Here is a 15376-nt window from a genome sequence, read left to right on the forward strand (position 1 = left end):
ATCCATGGGGGTAAGGTCACTCTCCAGCAGATTTCCGGCATCGGTATAGTCCCTCCACGAATTTACTCCTGTTGTATATTCCACCATTGATTTTCCTGTCCATGATGCAGCCTGCGACGTCGTGATCCGCAGATGTCACACCCCCAATGGGTGAATGGGTCAATTTCGAGAAACACAACTCGTACAACCCTCGAAATTATAAGCCAGACCCAAGGCTCTTCATAAAATGATGATTGTTGTATCTTGCGTGGATATTCCAGAGGATGATCAAGATGCCATTTCTGGTGCGGTTTGAGCGATGCGAGGGCTTTCCAGTTACAAAATTACACGCACCACAACGCATCGGGTGGCTTTGTCCATGGATTCTGACAAATGCCCCAGTATGATGAATAGAGGGCTAAATATCAAAATAGTTCTTCCCCATTGATAAATTCAATTTCCCCACCCAATTTAAAAGCTAAACGAATATTGTCCAACTTCGTACCTTAGGTCTGATGATTGTATTAAGTTAGGAAGGAGAATCGACGAGCGTCCCTATTTGTTGCCAGATCCAGAGATACTTCGTTTGCGCCATAGCGCTCCTGTGCGAATCACCGAAAATAAAAATATTATTGGCGCGTCAACACCTGAGCCAAAACTTCCCTCTCCTGAATCATTGCGTGAGGAAGTCCGGAGCGATCTAAACGTTTTCGAGGGAAAGACTGTAATGCTGTCGGAGGACCTAGAGATTGCTGCGCGCCTTCGCAACTGTCTTGAAGATTTGATTGTAGAGAGCGGTGGCCATGTTACAAACAATGTTCGACAGACCAACCTTTACATTTGTCGCTATCGTGAAGGGGAGGAGTACAGAGTGGCATCAAGACTTGGCAAAGACGTGGGAAATTTATCTTGGCTCTTTCATCTCATAACACATAATTCGTGGATCTCCCCGTTACGACGGCTCCTCCACTATCCACTCTCTAGGCATGGAATCCCAGGATTTGATAGCTTCAAGATCAGTCTGTCCAATTACGCTGGGGAGGCGCGGATATATCTGGAAAATTTAATCGCTGCTACTGGTGCTGAGTGCACGAAAACACTAAAACAGGACAATACCCACTTGATCACGGCCCACGGCACAAGTGAAAAATGCACCGCAGCAAAGGAGTGGAATATTCACGTTATCAATCACCTCTGGCTCGAAGAGAGCTACGCTAAGTGGCAGCTCCAAACAGTTACAGACCCCCGCTACACACATTTCCCGCATCGGACCAACCTAGGAGAAATCGTTGGCCAAACTAAAATTGATCGGTTTGCTATTGAAGAACATTTCTTCCCCGAAGATATTGCGGTTCCGCATTGGAAAGCCCCATCCGCAGTCATGCACCCGAAGGACAACAATCTTTCAAGCAGTCGTGATTCAGAAGTCTCAGAACCTATCAAGGAAAATACAATCCATCCGGCTCGTACGAAAGGAACTCCCAGAGCATCCAAACGCAACCAATCTTTAACCGGGGTTCGGGGCGCCCATCTTCAGACCCCACAGGTTTTGAAATTCATTGCAGAGGGCAAGGAGAACGCTACCCCTTCAACGACGGGAAGTCGAAAATCCAAAGATGTAGCCGCTGCACGATTACAAGAAATTGCTCCAGATATCGCTCTATACGAGAAGGAAAAAAAACGTGCTGGTGGGGTTATTTATGGTGGTCGCAGGAGGAGCGATCCTAATGAGAAAGTTATTTTTCGCAAGAGATCCATAGATCCGCAAGACGAAACAGACGCTGAAGATACAAATGGTGTCCAAAAGCGAAGCGGGACCGGTTCCTATTGTTATGCATCTTTGCTCACTGGCTATCGAAAATGGGTGGGGGATCTAAAATCGGGAGGAAGTCCAGACCAGAGGTTTGTGGCATCCTTCCTCCGAGTGGTGTTAGGATGGTAACGAGTTATCAACCGGATCTGTTTCAGCTAACTACTTAAATTTACACAGCGTAAACTACGCAATTTAGGTATCCATATTGTTCAAGACGCGAGTAAATGCACACATCTAGCCGCCCCTTCCGTCTTGCGAACGCATAAATTTGTCAATGCCATTGCCTACGCACCCGTTATCCTCAATGCAAATTTCGTAGCCGCGTGCCTCGAGCAGAACCAATTATTGAACCCGAACGAATTCCTTCTACGGGACCCTAAGTCTGAGAAGAAATATAACTTCTCACTAGAGAAAGCTAGGCTTAAAGCGCTTGAAAACAAGAACCAACTGTTCAATGGCAGGATAATATACTGCGTTGAAACCATTCCTGGTGGCTTTGACGCATTCAAATCCATCATCGAAACCAATGGTGGCCAATGTTTTCTGTTCCGTGGTCGATCTGGTATCACTTTGCCAAATCGACGTCGCAGTGGTGAAAACAAGGAAAACGACGGGGCGCCAAGTTTTGATGAAATATATCTAATCAGCGGCACTGAAAAAAACCACGTGAGATTGTGGCCCAAGTTCAGGAACATGGTGTTGAATGCGAAGAAGATTCCCAAGATTGTTCGTCCGGATTGGTTATTGAATATTGCCATGGCGCAGGAATGGCGGACGGACGATTCTCTAGAACTGGTTGAAGATGTTCAGATGACCGACACTTAGTTTGCATGATTTTGATAGTGTGGCACAATATATAGTGTATGTCCGTGTGAATAGTTTGGGTGTGGCAAGGCGTTATCTTTGTTTTTTTGTTTCTGTGGTGGTTCGCATGGAAAGCGATGTAGCATTTTTCAATTTCGTCAGGATTTCTGTGGCTTGTATTTTTTTGCTCTATATTCTTTTCCGTAAGGCAAGCTTATCTTTGGGCATCCCCAGCTCTCCTGTTTGTAGCTTTTGTAATGTTAAGCTGGGTCAAGATATCTCCTTGCAATATGATGGATAACGGGGGCGCGCGTGTTGTTTCTACCTCACGACGCATGGCAACTCTCAGAAGAATTTAACGCCCTGTGAATCTTCGTTGCCAAATACTTGCGCTTTACCTCTCTTGACTAGAACATTAAGCGACTTTGACAGAACGTCGGGATCCATGCCATGGAATTCTAGAGAATTTCACTTGAAATGAGCATACTGATCAGACCTGATTCTAAGGCTCCAAGCGGCTTATAGAACAGGGAAAAGAAAACAACAGACCTTGCGAAACTGTGGCCTCCCCTTCCATCAGCTCATAAAGCGTAAGGACAGTATTTTTCTGGGCAGTTTCTTCCACCTATGTGTAACACCACGTAGTTAGCGAACGCCGAATCCCCAAACGGGGTCCAAAAAGGAAGAGGCCCAGGAGACAACAACGAGAGCATACCCAATCGGCCAAAACACTGGCCCACTCCTCAGGTGTCCTCCACCATATCCATGCCACCGCCTTTCCCCCAGACTCTCCACCAACCCATTCGGCCCTTCGACCACCTCCTTCTCCACGAACCATCCAATCAACAACAGTCCTTGCATCTGCCAGACTAAGTCGCTTATGTATATCCGCATTATGGAAGAGTGGAGAGTCAATGGCATCTATGAGTGAGAGGCGATAGAGGCGATGATGACGGCACCAGGCCTGGATTAACGCCGACCATTTTTGGAACTGAGACAGGCGGGTTGTGGTGTTTGGTTGGAGGGTGAAGAAAGGCGGGAAAGAGTAGGTTGCAGGGAACTTGAAGGGCGGTGTTGTTGGCGCTGCGGATGCACCTGCGGGTGTTGTTGTTGGTACCGGGGTAGATGGCGATGAGGATGTGGTGATGAAGGGAGAGAGATGTTCTGTCGTTAAGCCGCCAGGAGTGGTTGGGAGGAGGATGGGGCTGGAGGGCTGGGGCGGGGAGGATGTGGACATGGTCAAGCTCCGCACATAGGGAACGACGGGGCGCAGATGCGTCTACTGCTTGTCGGACTTCGTTACAAAGGGACGGGACATGTGCGGGATGTAGGTTCCAAAAGAGATGATGTAGATCCAATCAGATAAGACTGTTAGGGGGTACTACGGCTATGTAGGAGGATAACTAACGTAATTCCCAAGCGAGCGAGCAGCCCAAGCGAGCGAGCAGCAAAACTAGCATATCTCAACTAACCAGAATTTAAATCAAATTATCTACTCCCACCAACCACTAATTAAATTAAATTAAATTACATGAAGTTGAGGACATCTTATTCTTGTATGCCCAACAGTATTGCAATTGCTGCAGCGTTGTGGCGCTCGTATGCGGGGTCTAGGCTCCGGGGCCGCAGGTACGGAATGTTGAATAACAGGCTGTTCAACAGGCTCAGCTGCAGGAATAATAAGATTCTGAGCTTCATTCCTAGTTAGACCCCCTGCACTTGGGATCCTGCGTGTAGACCTCTTGCGTTTTTGCTTCTCTTTCTCATTTGCATTGAAAATATCCTCATACTGCTTCTTCATAATCATGGCGCTGACCATCCCGTATTCGCAGGCCTTGATTATTTGGTCAAAGCCTTCCACTAACCCATGAGGTTGATCCTGATCCATAAGATTTCTGACCTTATTCACCTGCTTCTGCAATTGCCGGGGGTTACTAGGTGTTTGTAGGATCCAGGATGACGTTGAATTGCTTGACCTGCTGGCTGGGGGAGTAGGGGTTCGGAGTTGAATATTCAGCTGCTGAACAACGCATTGAGGATCCAATGGAACTATTCCAGTGGCCCTGAACCCACTTTGAATGTTTGAAGCCTTGAAGGCTTCCCGACGTGCTGCAGGATAGGCATCTAGGAAATCTGCCTTCTTAATGGTGTTGAATCCTAGCCGCATTCGCTGTTCAACTATGGTTCCGTACGCGCGCTTTAAAGGTGCAAAAACACCCACATCTAGTGGCTGCAAAAGGTGTGAAGAATGTGGTGGCATGCAGAGAGGAATAATCTTATTCTCACTGCAGATTTGGTCAAATTCCGGAGTAAGATGACTGCCGTGCCCGTCCAGAATAAGAAGAATATGGGTTCCAACCCTGCGTGGATTTGCAGCTGGAATAAACAGCCGTGTAAGCCATTTGATTCCTATCTCATCTGTGGTCCAGCCATTAGGACTAACATCCAATCTCCAGCCTTCCGGCAGCCCGTCAAACCAGCCTTCCTGAATATTGTGACCTTTGAGGATAATATACGGCGGAGGGGCCCATCCTGACGCGTTGACTGACTCAATTGCAGTCACCCACTCACGATTCCCAGGCTGTATAAGAGTTGCTCGTCCGTAGTGCTCAGCACTAGTAATGACCTTGGTAGTTGCACAGAGCCCCATTGCAAACCCAGCTTCATCAAAGTTGTAAATATCTTCAAACACAATCCCATGCTCAGTCATTACCCTCTCTAGGGTCTTAAACCAATCCTCCACAATCCTGCGGTCTTCACACTTGGCCCGATCATGGTTATAGCGTCTTGAGAAGCGGCATTGGAGCTCTGGACGGCGTGCCACTAGATTTGACACCCAGTTCTTGCCAACGCGAGGAGGGTGGTTTGTATGGCTAGGCTTCCGTATGGCAAGAAGATGATTAGCCATATTCTCCACAAATGCAGGCCGGGGTGGTAGTCCTCGTAAAGCTAGGTCTAGGATCCATTGAACAAGCTTATCCTCTTCAGCAGGAGTTAATTTATGTGAATTTGCGCGTAAATTCACCCGTGAAGATCGACCACTGAGTCTATGACCAAGTGTAGAGCGTGGCACATTAAAGATGCGTGCAGCTTCAGAAATAGAGGATATTTCCTGCTTTTTAATAGCATTTATCGCGAGTTCAAGTCTTCCCTCTATCTCTATAGAGTTCCTAGCATCTTTAGAGCGAATTGGTGGCATAATTGCGCGTTGAAGTGGATGAGTAGGTAAATTAGTAGGTGGAAGAATTTGGCTGCTCGCTCGCTTGGGCTGCTCGCTCGCTTGGGAATTACGTTAGTTAACGGAGTTAGTTTAGTAATAACAACGAACGTTATCCTCCTACAAAGACACGCTCCACGTGACAACGAACTACAACCTTGGAAGATCAACACCCATGATAAGATTTCATGATGACCACCGATGCTATATTCCGGAGAGCCAAGCGGGATGCAGGGTCCGGGTACAATTGGCCCGATTCCTAGGATTTAGAATTTATCAGAAGCCATATCCATATTCCAGCGCTTCTATCTACCGAAAATCACCCATCTCCGCTCCGAGCTCCTCCTTCCATTGTTACGGGGAGAAATCTTTTTTTGGGCTATGCAAAAGCGCAGAGACAAAACGCAGAAATAACACTGGAAATGGCATCCATGCAACCTAGCAAGCGCCAGAAGCGCAGGGAGTACCGCGAAACTCAAGAACAACAGATTCGGATCGGCGAGGTCCAGCTCCCTAAGAAAAGACTATACCGGCAGCGGGCTCATGCGAACCCGTTTTCAGATCATCGATTGTCATAGTAAGTAGCCTACCAAAAATCTCACGAGGCGCAAAACTTCAATACTGGGAGAGGCTGATCTATCCAATCTACCTCTCCAGCCCAATCAGCCCAGCTCATATGGATTGGTCAACGCATTACCCTGCGTTTGTAGTCCCAAATCCGGATAATGTGAACTTGAGCGGTACACGGCGCCTAATAAAAGATGTGGAAATAGCGGATATTGGATGCGGGTTTGGAGGGCTGCTAGTCGCCCTGGCGCCTTTAATGCCTGATACATTGATGGTTGGTGAGTATCTCGCATCCGAATGAAACCAAGTTGCACACCGTTCAGTCCTAACAGTAATGGCACAGGTATGGAGCTCCGCGCTCAAGTCCTCGAGTACGTGACGGACCGCATTCGCGCGCTCCGCGCACAACGTCCCGCTCCTCCCTTGCCCACCGAGCACACACCACCAACGCCCCCAGCACAACTACCCTCAAATTCCCCACCAACAGCAGCTGTTCCTGCGGCTTCGCCGCCGCAATCCCAATCACAGTCACCCTCTCCGGACCCGCCCTCGTTGTCGCCGTCGTCACAGGCGAGCTACCAAAATATCTCCGCGATACGCACAAACACCATGAAATTCCTGCCGAATTTCTTCACCCGCCACCAACTATCTGCTATATTCATTTGCTTCCCAGATCCGCATTTTAAAACCCGCAAGCACAAGGCGCGGATTGTGTCGTCATCGCTAAACGCGGAGTACGCATATGTTCTCAGGCCGGGTGGGAAGCTGTATACAATCACCGATGTGGAGGAGTTGCATAGGTGGATGGTCAGCCATTTTGATGTTGGGTATGGGGACGAAGAGGGGGCGGGGGAGGAGGGACAGATAAATACTGTGAAAGAGCTATTTGAGAGAGTTGGCGATGAAGAGTTAGAGCAAGATCCGTGCGTTAGGATTATGATGGAGGAGACGGAGGAAGGGAAGAAAGTCACAAGAAATAACGGCAAGAAATATGTCGCAGTATGGAGGAGAATGGAGGATCCGCAATGGCCATGAAGTGCCAAGACCATCATCGGCAGTTTTGCACATATTTGAAAATGGAAGATACTGTGTTTTAAGGCCATTTTGAAGAAAGATGGTGCAAGCTTCGAATTTGATTTAAAAAGGCACCCTTAAGATATGGGTGGCTGCGACTGCAAACCCCGGAAAAGGGAGCCTCTTTGATAATTCAATACCGTTGAAACAAGTAGCATCAAGGATGAATCCCGTTGATACTTGAAACTTCAGGCACGAACTCTTGGTGAATGAGCAATACAAGAACTGGCAACAATGATAAGCTATATATGAAAAAACCATTGTCAAAATTCCCACAATTATATCCATCAAAATTAAATCTGTTCACAGCCACCACCTCCCATATCATATTCTCATAGCGCCAAAGATTGGAGCTCAGCTTTAGAAAATGGCAAACAAAACTAATGACAGCACGCGAAGAACACAAAAGCAAACCCAGAAATCAAGAAGACCGAATACATCCCCTTCAAAAAACAACGCTCACGATGATAGTCATGCTAATTTTATCAGAAGGACCCAAAATTCATACCGATTTGCGCTCAGCATGGCGCAGGGTTTCAGAGCAGAACAGAGCCAACAATCTTCCCCAAGCAGGGTGTCTGTCGACAAGGCTGCTTTAACCTTCGAACCAAGATTTTGTATTCCGTAGCGGTAATGTTGACCTAAAAAAAAAGAAGAAAAATTCATCAAAAGGTAATTAGGCCTTCAGTCTTCGGCCCTCGCAAGCTTCGCACACAGCTGTGTCGGTGGAGCCAATAATCGGTCGCCCGTTCTTCGTGAATCTCTGTTTCCCTTCCCTGACGAAAAAGCGCCCTTCCGGCCCGAAGCTGCCACTACACTCGCTGCACACGAAACACTTCTCATGCCACTCCCCACCCAGAGCAGTGACCACAAGATCGTCGAGCACAAGCTGCTTGCACCCCTGACAGCGGGAGGCAGTTCGCTTAGAATGACAACGGACGCACCACGCATACCCAGCATGTTCCACGAACGGGGTAGTCGGTGTGAAGGGGTCGCCGCATTCGGCACAAAAGAAGTGCCCGACATGCCACTCCGCCCCGCACGCGACGACAACCTCGCCTTCTATAGGCGTCTTGCAGCTCTTGCACCGTGGGCTGAAAAGCTCGTGGAAATCTAGGTGGCAGTAAAATCTCAGAGCATTGGCTTCTTCGTCGTTGGAGTCGGCATCCGCGAGCCTTTCGGCTCGTTTACCTTCAGGTTCCTGATAGAAGGCGACGCACTCAAGTGGGGTGTGGCAGTGGTGACATGAAAAACATTCAGCATGGAAACGGGATCCACAGGCCGTTACGATGCGGCCGGCTATGGGTAGCCCGCAAGCGGAGCAGGAAGCGGTCGGAGCGCCAGTTCGGGTATAAGGAGTATACCAGCGGTTTGTAGACGAACCTCTCGAATTCCTCTGGTTCTGCTTCCCATTTTGGCTCGCGCTGGGGTTTGGTAATGGTCGGGGTTTCTCCTCCGCAGCCTTCATCTCAGCAATTGTTGGGACCCCGGAGGATGAGACGGTTAACGCCGCTGAATCGTCTCCGCAAACGTTGATGACTGGAGCTGGAGGATCATCCGAAACTTTGATAGCGGGTACCACATTCCCCGGAGGGGGTGTAACCTCTACGGCTGGTTCCTTTATGGATCCAACAAGGCTATTTCTGGGAGAGTCTCTGGGAGAATTGCTCTGCGATTTGATGCTCCAAGATGGGTCGAAGCTCACAATTGGACGGCCAGGACGATCACTAACAACGGTTGGCATAGGTAGTTTACTACTACGATCCTTGAGTCGCATGCTCGTTGCTGCGCGGATGTCGTCACCACGGATTTCTTTACCATCTTTAGTTTGGGGCGTGTCATCACCCTTTGGGTTACTAGTGGCAGTGGGTGAGGGAGATGGATTTTCTGTATAAACAGGATTCCTCGCTTGTGACAGTGGGTTCTTATGAATGTCGAATACAGATTTCTTGCTGTCAGGAGGGTATTTCTTGGGAAATGGGTCGAGTGCCTCGAGGCAACGAATTTCGAGGCTTAACTTTTAAAGCTGAGCTCGTGGTGCTGTGTCCGTGGTTCTAATATTATTTGGAGCCCCGTCTCCTGTGGTTCCTCGTATATCTGATCTCTGATTTCGAAAAATGCCCCTCGCTGAATCGTTACTGGCAATCCTCGTCCGCGGAACTGGCTTTCCTCTGTACGACTGTCCTTGGGGAATTGGAATTATCCGTTTCCAAGGCAAAATTAACCCTCGGTTTTTGGGTCAGAGTTCCGTTTTTTGTGACCGAGATGGTTTCATTATCCTCTGGAACGTCGACTATCTTTGGCGAAAGATTGGACCCGGTTGGGTCCACACGCCTTTGGAACTCGGGGCTTTCTCTGCCTGTACGGCCCCCGTTCGATGAACTATCCGATGCAGATCTGTGGCTTCTTGACTGGGAAACACTCTGACTCCGTTCTTCAGAGGTATTCATACTTTGACTTCGTGCATACGCGCCTTTTTTCAGATGCTGACGAAATTGATTGGTGGCAATTAGGTCAGGGTTCAGGTAGGGAGCATGTGGATTAAGCTTTGGAAAGCCGGAGGTCTGGTGACTGAATACCAATTGGGTAGCTTCCTCTTGGGCTGCAGCATGCAACCGCTTTTCATCATCTCGGAAGTCCATTTCTTCCAAAGCTTGCCGTAACGACCGTGCTTCCTCTCGTTCCATCCATCTCTGGCCCCGTACTCTGTATGTTCCCGTCGTCGACCTAATACTTGCTGCTGGAGAGAGACTTCTTGATAAATCATACGATTGTTCTGGCTCTTCTTCCAACGATTGTTCAGTAGATACACTTCCATTGGAAAGTGTTGAGTGTTTCCTGTGGTGTGATAGAGCACTCGCTGAGCGCTGATAGGGCTCGAGGGAGGAAACACGATGGTTTTCTGAGTCAATGTTCATGGAAAGTGCTGACGATGCACGGGGTGGTAGATCGCTCCTGAGTTTTTGGCTCGATGAGATGCTCTTGGTAGGAAAGGGTCGAGATCCATTAGGGCGTGGGGGCCTATTGGTTCGTAGGTCCTTCAGATACGTCGCTATTGGTAAGAAACAGGTTAGCACTCGTGGCTAGGTAGCTCCTTAACCGGAGCGTAGGCGACATGCGAAGATATAAACAACCGCTATCTCATGTGGATACAATGCCAATAGCTATGGTACGCTGGAAGGTGAACGAGAATGAAGGACTACTGACCAATCTGTTCCTCATTCATGTAACTTGGCCCAGGAGGTGAGACTTTTCGGGTCCCGTGTTTGGACCTTGAGTGTATCATGGTTGCTGGTAGGCTTCACTGATAGTTGCCCTTAATAGGGTGAGACCAGATTATACTAAACAATGACGATATTGGGAATTATTGAAGGCGTAATGGTGGATTATAATATATGGCTGGCTAACTGGGAGCTGAAGAGAACAGCGCTTGGTTGGTATAGAACTCCGCAGAGAGCAAATATATATATATTTGTTGAATGTTGATGTATGTAGCAATGTTTATGGATAACGCTATGGTAAGACAGTTGTAGGAACGTCAACCTGTATTTTTGTGTTTCGTCTTCCGCCGTCCTCGTCGCCCTGTCTCCAATCCAATCTCACAATATCCTTCTTTGGGGCGTCGTATCAACAAACGCCATGTCATGTCTCACGTGACCAGTCGCTTGGACAACGCAGAGCCCCATCACGGTCCAGGCTTGTTTGAAGAACATCTGCAGTCGGCTTCGCAGGTAGCCAGATGTAAGATGCAAGACGGTAGTCATGATCGCGAAGCCGTTTGAGATGGCCCTCGTGGGGTCTTATCTTGCGTTCAGTCCTTGTAGTCCCGGAGAGGTCCAGGGCGCTGCTGGTCGTCAGACCCCTCGACAGACCTGCAAGCTTCTCAAAACTGCATCTCAAAGAATCTCAGCGCCCAAATAGCAATCAAATCAGCTAACGAAGAATTCTTCTTCGCTGGGACTGAACGCCCGAGCAGGATCAGTGCTAACTGATTATTTGCAGCGCATCAAGTATTACCACCCACATCCGCTCCCTCATCTTCATGAATCTCGGCCAGTAGGCTTCTTATCAATTGAAGAACAAGCCCATTTCACGCCGATATGGTGACTGAGTGTGGGTTGAACAATACACATCCCAACGGCAACGATTGATTCTTAGACACTAACAAAATGCTCAACATCGGAGTTGATGAAGGACAATGCTCACTTCTTGTTCAAGGGATTGAGCAGCAGACAACCCATTGTTTAAGATTCGGGGTATCGCCGTATCGTTATTTTCTATATCATCATCCCACTCTAAAAATTGCACCTCTGCAGTTGTTTTGGCTCAGCTTTCCCCGCAATCGAAAGTCGGTAATTAACTCCAAACAATCACCAGATTCTTTACCGTTGGAATCGGCGTCGCCACTGGCCAGTGGCCACTGCGGGCAACCTTGCTTCGTATCCGGCTAACTTTGTCAATACCTGTTAGGGGGTACTACGGCTACCCTATCACGTGCCCCCCAACATATTATTGCTCGTACTTAGTTTAGTAACAATGAACGTTATCCTCCTACAATACCCCACATCACCACACTTCTTTTCTCCGAAAAGTCGGTGCCGGAAATCCTCCGCATTGGCCTAGGCACGGAAAAAATTACTCATTACGGTATCCGTCATGATGGGACTTGATCCTTTTGATATTTTCACGCTTCGCTCTTGCGCATTGCGTTGGAATTGTCTGGAACCAAGACCGGCTATTTTCTTACAATATCCAGCAATATTTTCTGCTTCAAATGTCAATCCTCCGAGTTCAAACTAATTTTCTCCATACACTGGTTGTTTTTGCCCAATGTTGGGTTTTTTTCACTTCCGAAAAACTCACATCATTGAACTCCGCATAAAACACTGTATTGGCAGGTTAGATTTAAGAATTTAGCATTCACTTTGACCAATCTACCGGGGATATGACCCAGTAGAGTAATGGCGAATCATTCTTCAAGAGAAATTGTGACTGAAGTTATTTCGCATCAAGCCGCTGCGGAGTCTCTGCCAAGTAAGAACGGATCGCCAGCAGATAAGGTTCCTGAGAACGATATCAGCCAACAATCCGAGGAATGGGTAGACGAGAAACCTCCGGAGGATGTGCCGCCAGATGGCGGCTATGGATGGGTGTGCGTAGCTTGTTCAGCATGGATTAACGGAAACACATGGGGTGTTAATAGCGTAAGTTGAAATATTGTTTCCCTTGCCAATATTTTCGTCTGGAAATTCTGTAGGTGAAATGATAAATCAAAGAACTCATTGGCTTCTCTAATTTCCTGAACTAGTCATATGCTGTCTTCTTATCATATTACTTGTCCAATGACATTTTCCCCGACGCCAGCGACATCACCTACGCTCTCACGGGCGGCCTAAGCATGTCATGTTGCCTCCTGATCGCTCCCTTAGTAACACACATGGTTCACCTTTTTGGCAATCGACTCATTCTCAACATAGGAGCTGTGCTCCAAACAATCTCGTTTATCAGTGCCTCCTTTGCTAAACAGCAATGGCAACTATTTCTGAGCCAGGGTGTCTGTTTCGGATTCGGTATGGGCTTCCTGTTTATTGGATCCGTGGGCGTTACTTCGCAGTGGTTTCTCCGCAAACGAAGCATTGCGACGTCCATTGCAGCTGCAGGCTCCGGTGTCGGCGGATTAACCTATTCTCTCGCCACGGGCTCAATGATATCCCGTTTCGGACTTGGGTGGACATTTCGCATCCTCGGTATTATCACATTTGTGGTCAATGTCATCGCAGCCAATCTGATCCGAGACCGAAACAAAGCTACTAGATCCCAATACAAAGCATTTCATTTCCCTCTGCTCAAACGACCCGAATTCCTCCTGTTACAGGCATGGGGTTTCTTAAGCTTGCTAGGATACGTCGTGATACTCTTCAGCCTCCCCAACTTTGCACTCTCAATCGGACTCACCGCACACCAAGGGAGTATTGTTGGCGCCGTCCTTAACCTTGGACAAGGGCCTTGGTCGCCCAATTGTTGGTTTGCTCAGTGATCGTTATGGTCGCCTCAACATGGCCCACCATTATCTCACTTTTCTGTGGTGTATTCTGCGTAGCCGTCTGGACCCCAACTCAGAGCATGGGTCTGCTATGTTTCTTTGCAATCATCGTTGGGACTGTAGCAGGCACATTCTGGACCACGGTTGTTCCAGTGTGTGCTGAAGTTATCGGTCTCCAAATGCTCCCCAGCGGATTGAGCATTATCTGGGTTCTCATGGTTCCTCCCACGACTGTTTCGGAGCCAATCGCAGTTCTCTTGAAAGATGATTCGAAGGGCAACCGTGCGTATCTATACGCCCAGATTTTTGCAGGACTCGCATATGTTATTGGCGCCTTATGTCTGTCGGTCGTACGTAGCTGGAAAATTGGCGATAATTTCGTTGCTGCGGAGAGAAAGGCGGCCGCAGAAGCTGCCAATGCTGCGAAGGCGGTGAAAATTAATCCAAGTTCACATCATGCGACAGTTACTTCCACAGATGATAGAACCTGTATACCTGGAGAGAAGCCTCATCAATCAAGCCAGCCAACGCTGCCACCACGAGAATCGTCCTCAGGTACTACCACTCCTGCTTCTAACACGAGTGCATGGAACCCTACCGTTCTTCTCTGCCGGATGGTCACATGGGAGCATGTGTGATAATCGAGATTTTAGAGATCCGCAAAGAGCAAGCCGCTAGACTCACGTTCCTTCAAATCTCTCCCAAGTTCTTACTTGTCGAGGAAACATAGACAGCATGGTATTTTTGCTATGAAGTGATTGATTTATGACTAAATCACATAGCATTGCAGTTTTGAAAAATTCCTACCTAATTTGGAAACCGGAATTCAATACAGAGGGATATATATACCGTAAATACACTTATTTCAAAAATTTTTTTTTTTTTTTTTTTTTTTTTTTTTTTTTTTTTAAAAAAAAAAAAAACTATTAGGACTTACAGAATTAGTAAAAGACATCAAAAAATAGGTTTAAGTACTTTGCTTTCATTATTTTCAAAATTATCCGGTATGGCAATGCATACCTTGATTGGATAATTTGTCGACTGCTTTCAGAGTAGATGGGAATGCAAGCTCTCTTAAGCGAAATTCCATTCTATCCACCTTTCGACGTAACAAGAACAATTTAAACTAAGCTTTGCCCAGAATTAATACTCGAACCCTCCTCTTTCCAGCCCCACGGCCCCCTTCCTCTTTCACGGAGCTCACATTAACTTTAACTCTGTCAAACAAGTCGACCACCACGCCATTCTTCGGATTCCAACCAGCTCCACTCTCACCGTCTCGTTCCCAAACCTTCAACGAATACTCCTCCGCATCGAACTCACTTTCCCGCCTGGGAGCAACCTGTTTCCCCTTACCCGGTTGAGTTCCAGAGATGATGAAATCCTCTAACCTCACAACGCCCTCGATGCCAAATCGCGGTACGAAAACAACAACTCCGTTGTCAAACACGCGCATGACATACCCTTCTTCATCTATCCCCGCATTCGTCCCCACACTTGCCCCAAGCTTAGACGCCTCTTGTTCGCCGCGCGCCTTGAGCGCCTGTCCAACATAGTATTCTATACTTGCACGGCCAGCAAGCTGTGCATTACGATGGCGATGGTTGATATTTTTGCAAATATCCTCTAGGCGGCTCCGGGCAGCCAGTCCTTCGGCTGGAGAGGCGCCGAGTCCTTCGTAGCCGATTGCAGCAGCTAATTGGCGGTGGACGACCAAATCTGCGTACCGCCGAATGGGGGAGGTGAAATGGGTGTAAATTAACGAGGCAAGACCGTAGTGGCGGAATTCGGACTCCGCGTGAGTCCCTGCGCAGAAGTATTCTGCGACGTCATGCATCTGGTGGCAAGGATTCGAACCACGTGTTGAAGAATGGATTGG

The 15376-nt window shown here is 47.9% G+C and overlaps 7 protein-coding genes across 7 annotated transcripts; 3 read left to right on the top strand and 4 right to left on the bottom strand.

Moving 5' to 3' along the window:
* Positions 1–706: 706 nt before the first annotated feature.
* HCAG_06131 (predicted protein) lies at positions 707–2617 on the top strand (the record flags this gene model as incomplete). Its single annotated transcript, XM_001538476.1, has 2 exons — positions 707–1868; positions 1989–2617. The coding sequence occupies 2 exons, from the start codon at positions 707–709 to the stop codon at positions 2615–2617; spliced, it is 1791 nt and encodes a 596-aa protein (XP_001538526.1).
* Positions 2618–2941: 324 nt separating this feature from the next.
* HCAG_06132 (conserved hypothetical protein) lies at positions 2942–3833 on the bottom strand (the record flags this gene model as incomplete). Its single annotated transcript, XM_001538477.1, has 3 exons — positions 2942–3054; positions 3146–3221; positions 3312–3833. 3 exons carry the CDS (start codon positions 3831–3833, stop codon positions 2942–2944), a joined length of 711 nt encoding a protein of 236 aa, XP_001538527.1.
* A 697-nt stretch (positions 3834–4530) lies between these two features.
* Positions 4531–5504, bottom strand: HCAG_06133 (conserved hypothetical protein; the record flags this gene model as incomplete). Its single annotated transcript, XM_001538478.1, has 2 exons — positions 4531–4613; positions 4670–5504. 2 exons carry the CDS (start codon positions 5502–5504, stop codon positions 4531–4533), a joined length of 918 nt encoding a protein of 305 aa, XP_001538528.1.
* A 731-nt stretch (positions 5505–6235) lies between these two features.
* Positions 6236–7415, top strand: HCAG_06134 (hypothetical protein; the record flags this gene model as incomplete). Its single annotated transcript, XM_001538479.1, has 3 exons — positions 6236–6390; positions 6471–6658; positions 6724–7415. The coding sequence occupies 3 exons, from the start codon at positions 6236–6238 to the stop codon at positions 7413–7415; spliced, it is 1035 nt and encodes a 344-aa protein (XP_001538529.1).
* A 715-nt stretch (positions 7416–8130) lies between these two features.
* On the bottom strand, positions 8131–12112 carry HCAG_06135 (predicted protein; the record flags this gene model as incomplete). The annotated part of the gene is made up of 7 exons (XM_001538480.1): positions 8131–9310; positions 9594–9813; positions 9907–10506; positions 10662–10745; positions 11108–11343; positions 11841–11901; positions 12094–12112. The coding sequence occupies 7 exons, from the start codon at positions 12110–12112 to the stop codon at positions 8131–8133; spliced, it is 2400 nt and encodes a 799-aa protein (XP_001538530.1).
* A 303-nt stretch (positions 12113–12415) lies between these two features.
* Positions 12416–14135, top strand: HCAG_06136 (conserved hypothetical protein; the record flags this gene model as incomplete). The annotated part of the gene is made up of 3 exons (XM_001538481.1): positions 12416–12658; positions 12763–13474; positions 13555–14135. 3 exons carry the CDS (start codon positions 12416–12418, stop codon positions 14133–14135), a joined length of 1536 nt encoding a protein of 511 aa, XP_001538531.1.
* A 488-nt stretch (positions 14136–14623) lies between these two features.
* On the bottom strand, positions 14624–15334 carry HCAG_06137 (mitotic control protein dis3; the record flags this gene model as incomplete). The annotated part of the gene is made up of 1 exon (XM_001538482.1): positions 14624–15334. One exon carries the CDS (start codon positions 15332–15334, stop codon positions 14624–14626), a length of 711 nt encoding a protein of 236 aa, XP_001538532.1.
* Between the last annotated feature and the right edge of the window lie 42 nt (positions 15335–15376).

Source organism: Histoplasma capsulatum, genomic scaffold (assembly GCF_000149585.1).
Source record: "Histoplasma capsulatum NAm1 scaffold_7 genomic scaffold, whole genome shotgun sequence".
Classification (NCBI taxonomy): Eukaryota; Fungi; Ascomycota; class Eurotiomycetes; order Onygenales; family Ajellomycetaceae; genus Histoplasma; species Histoplasma mississippiense.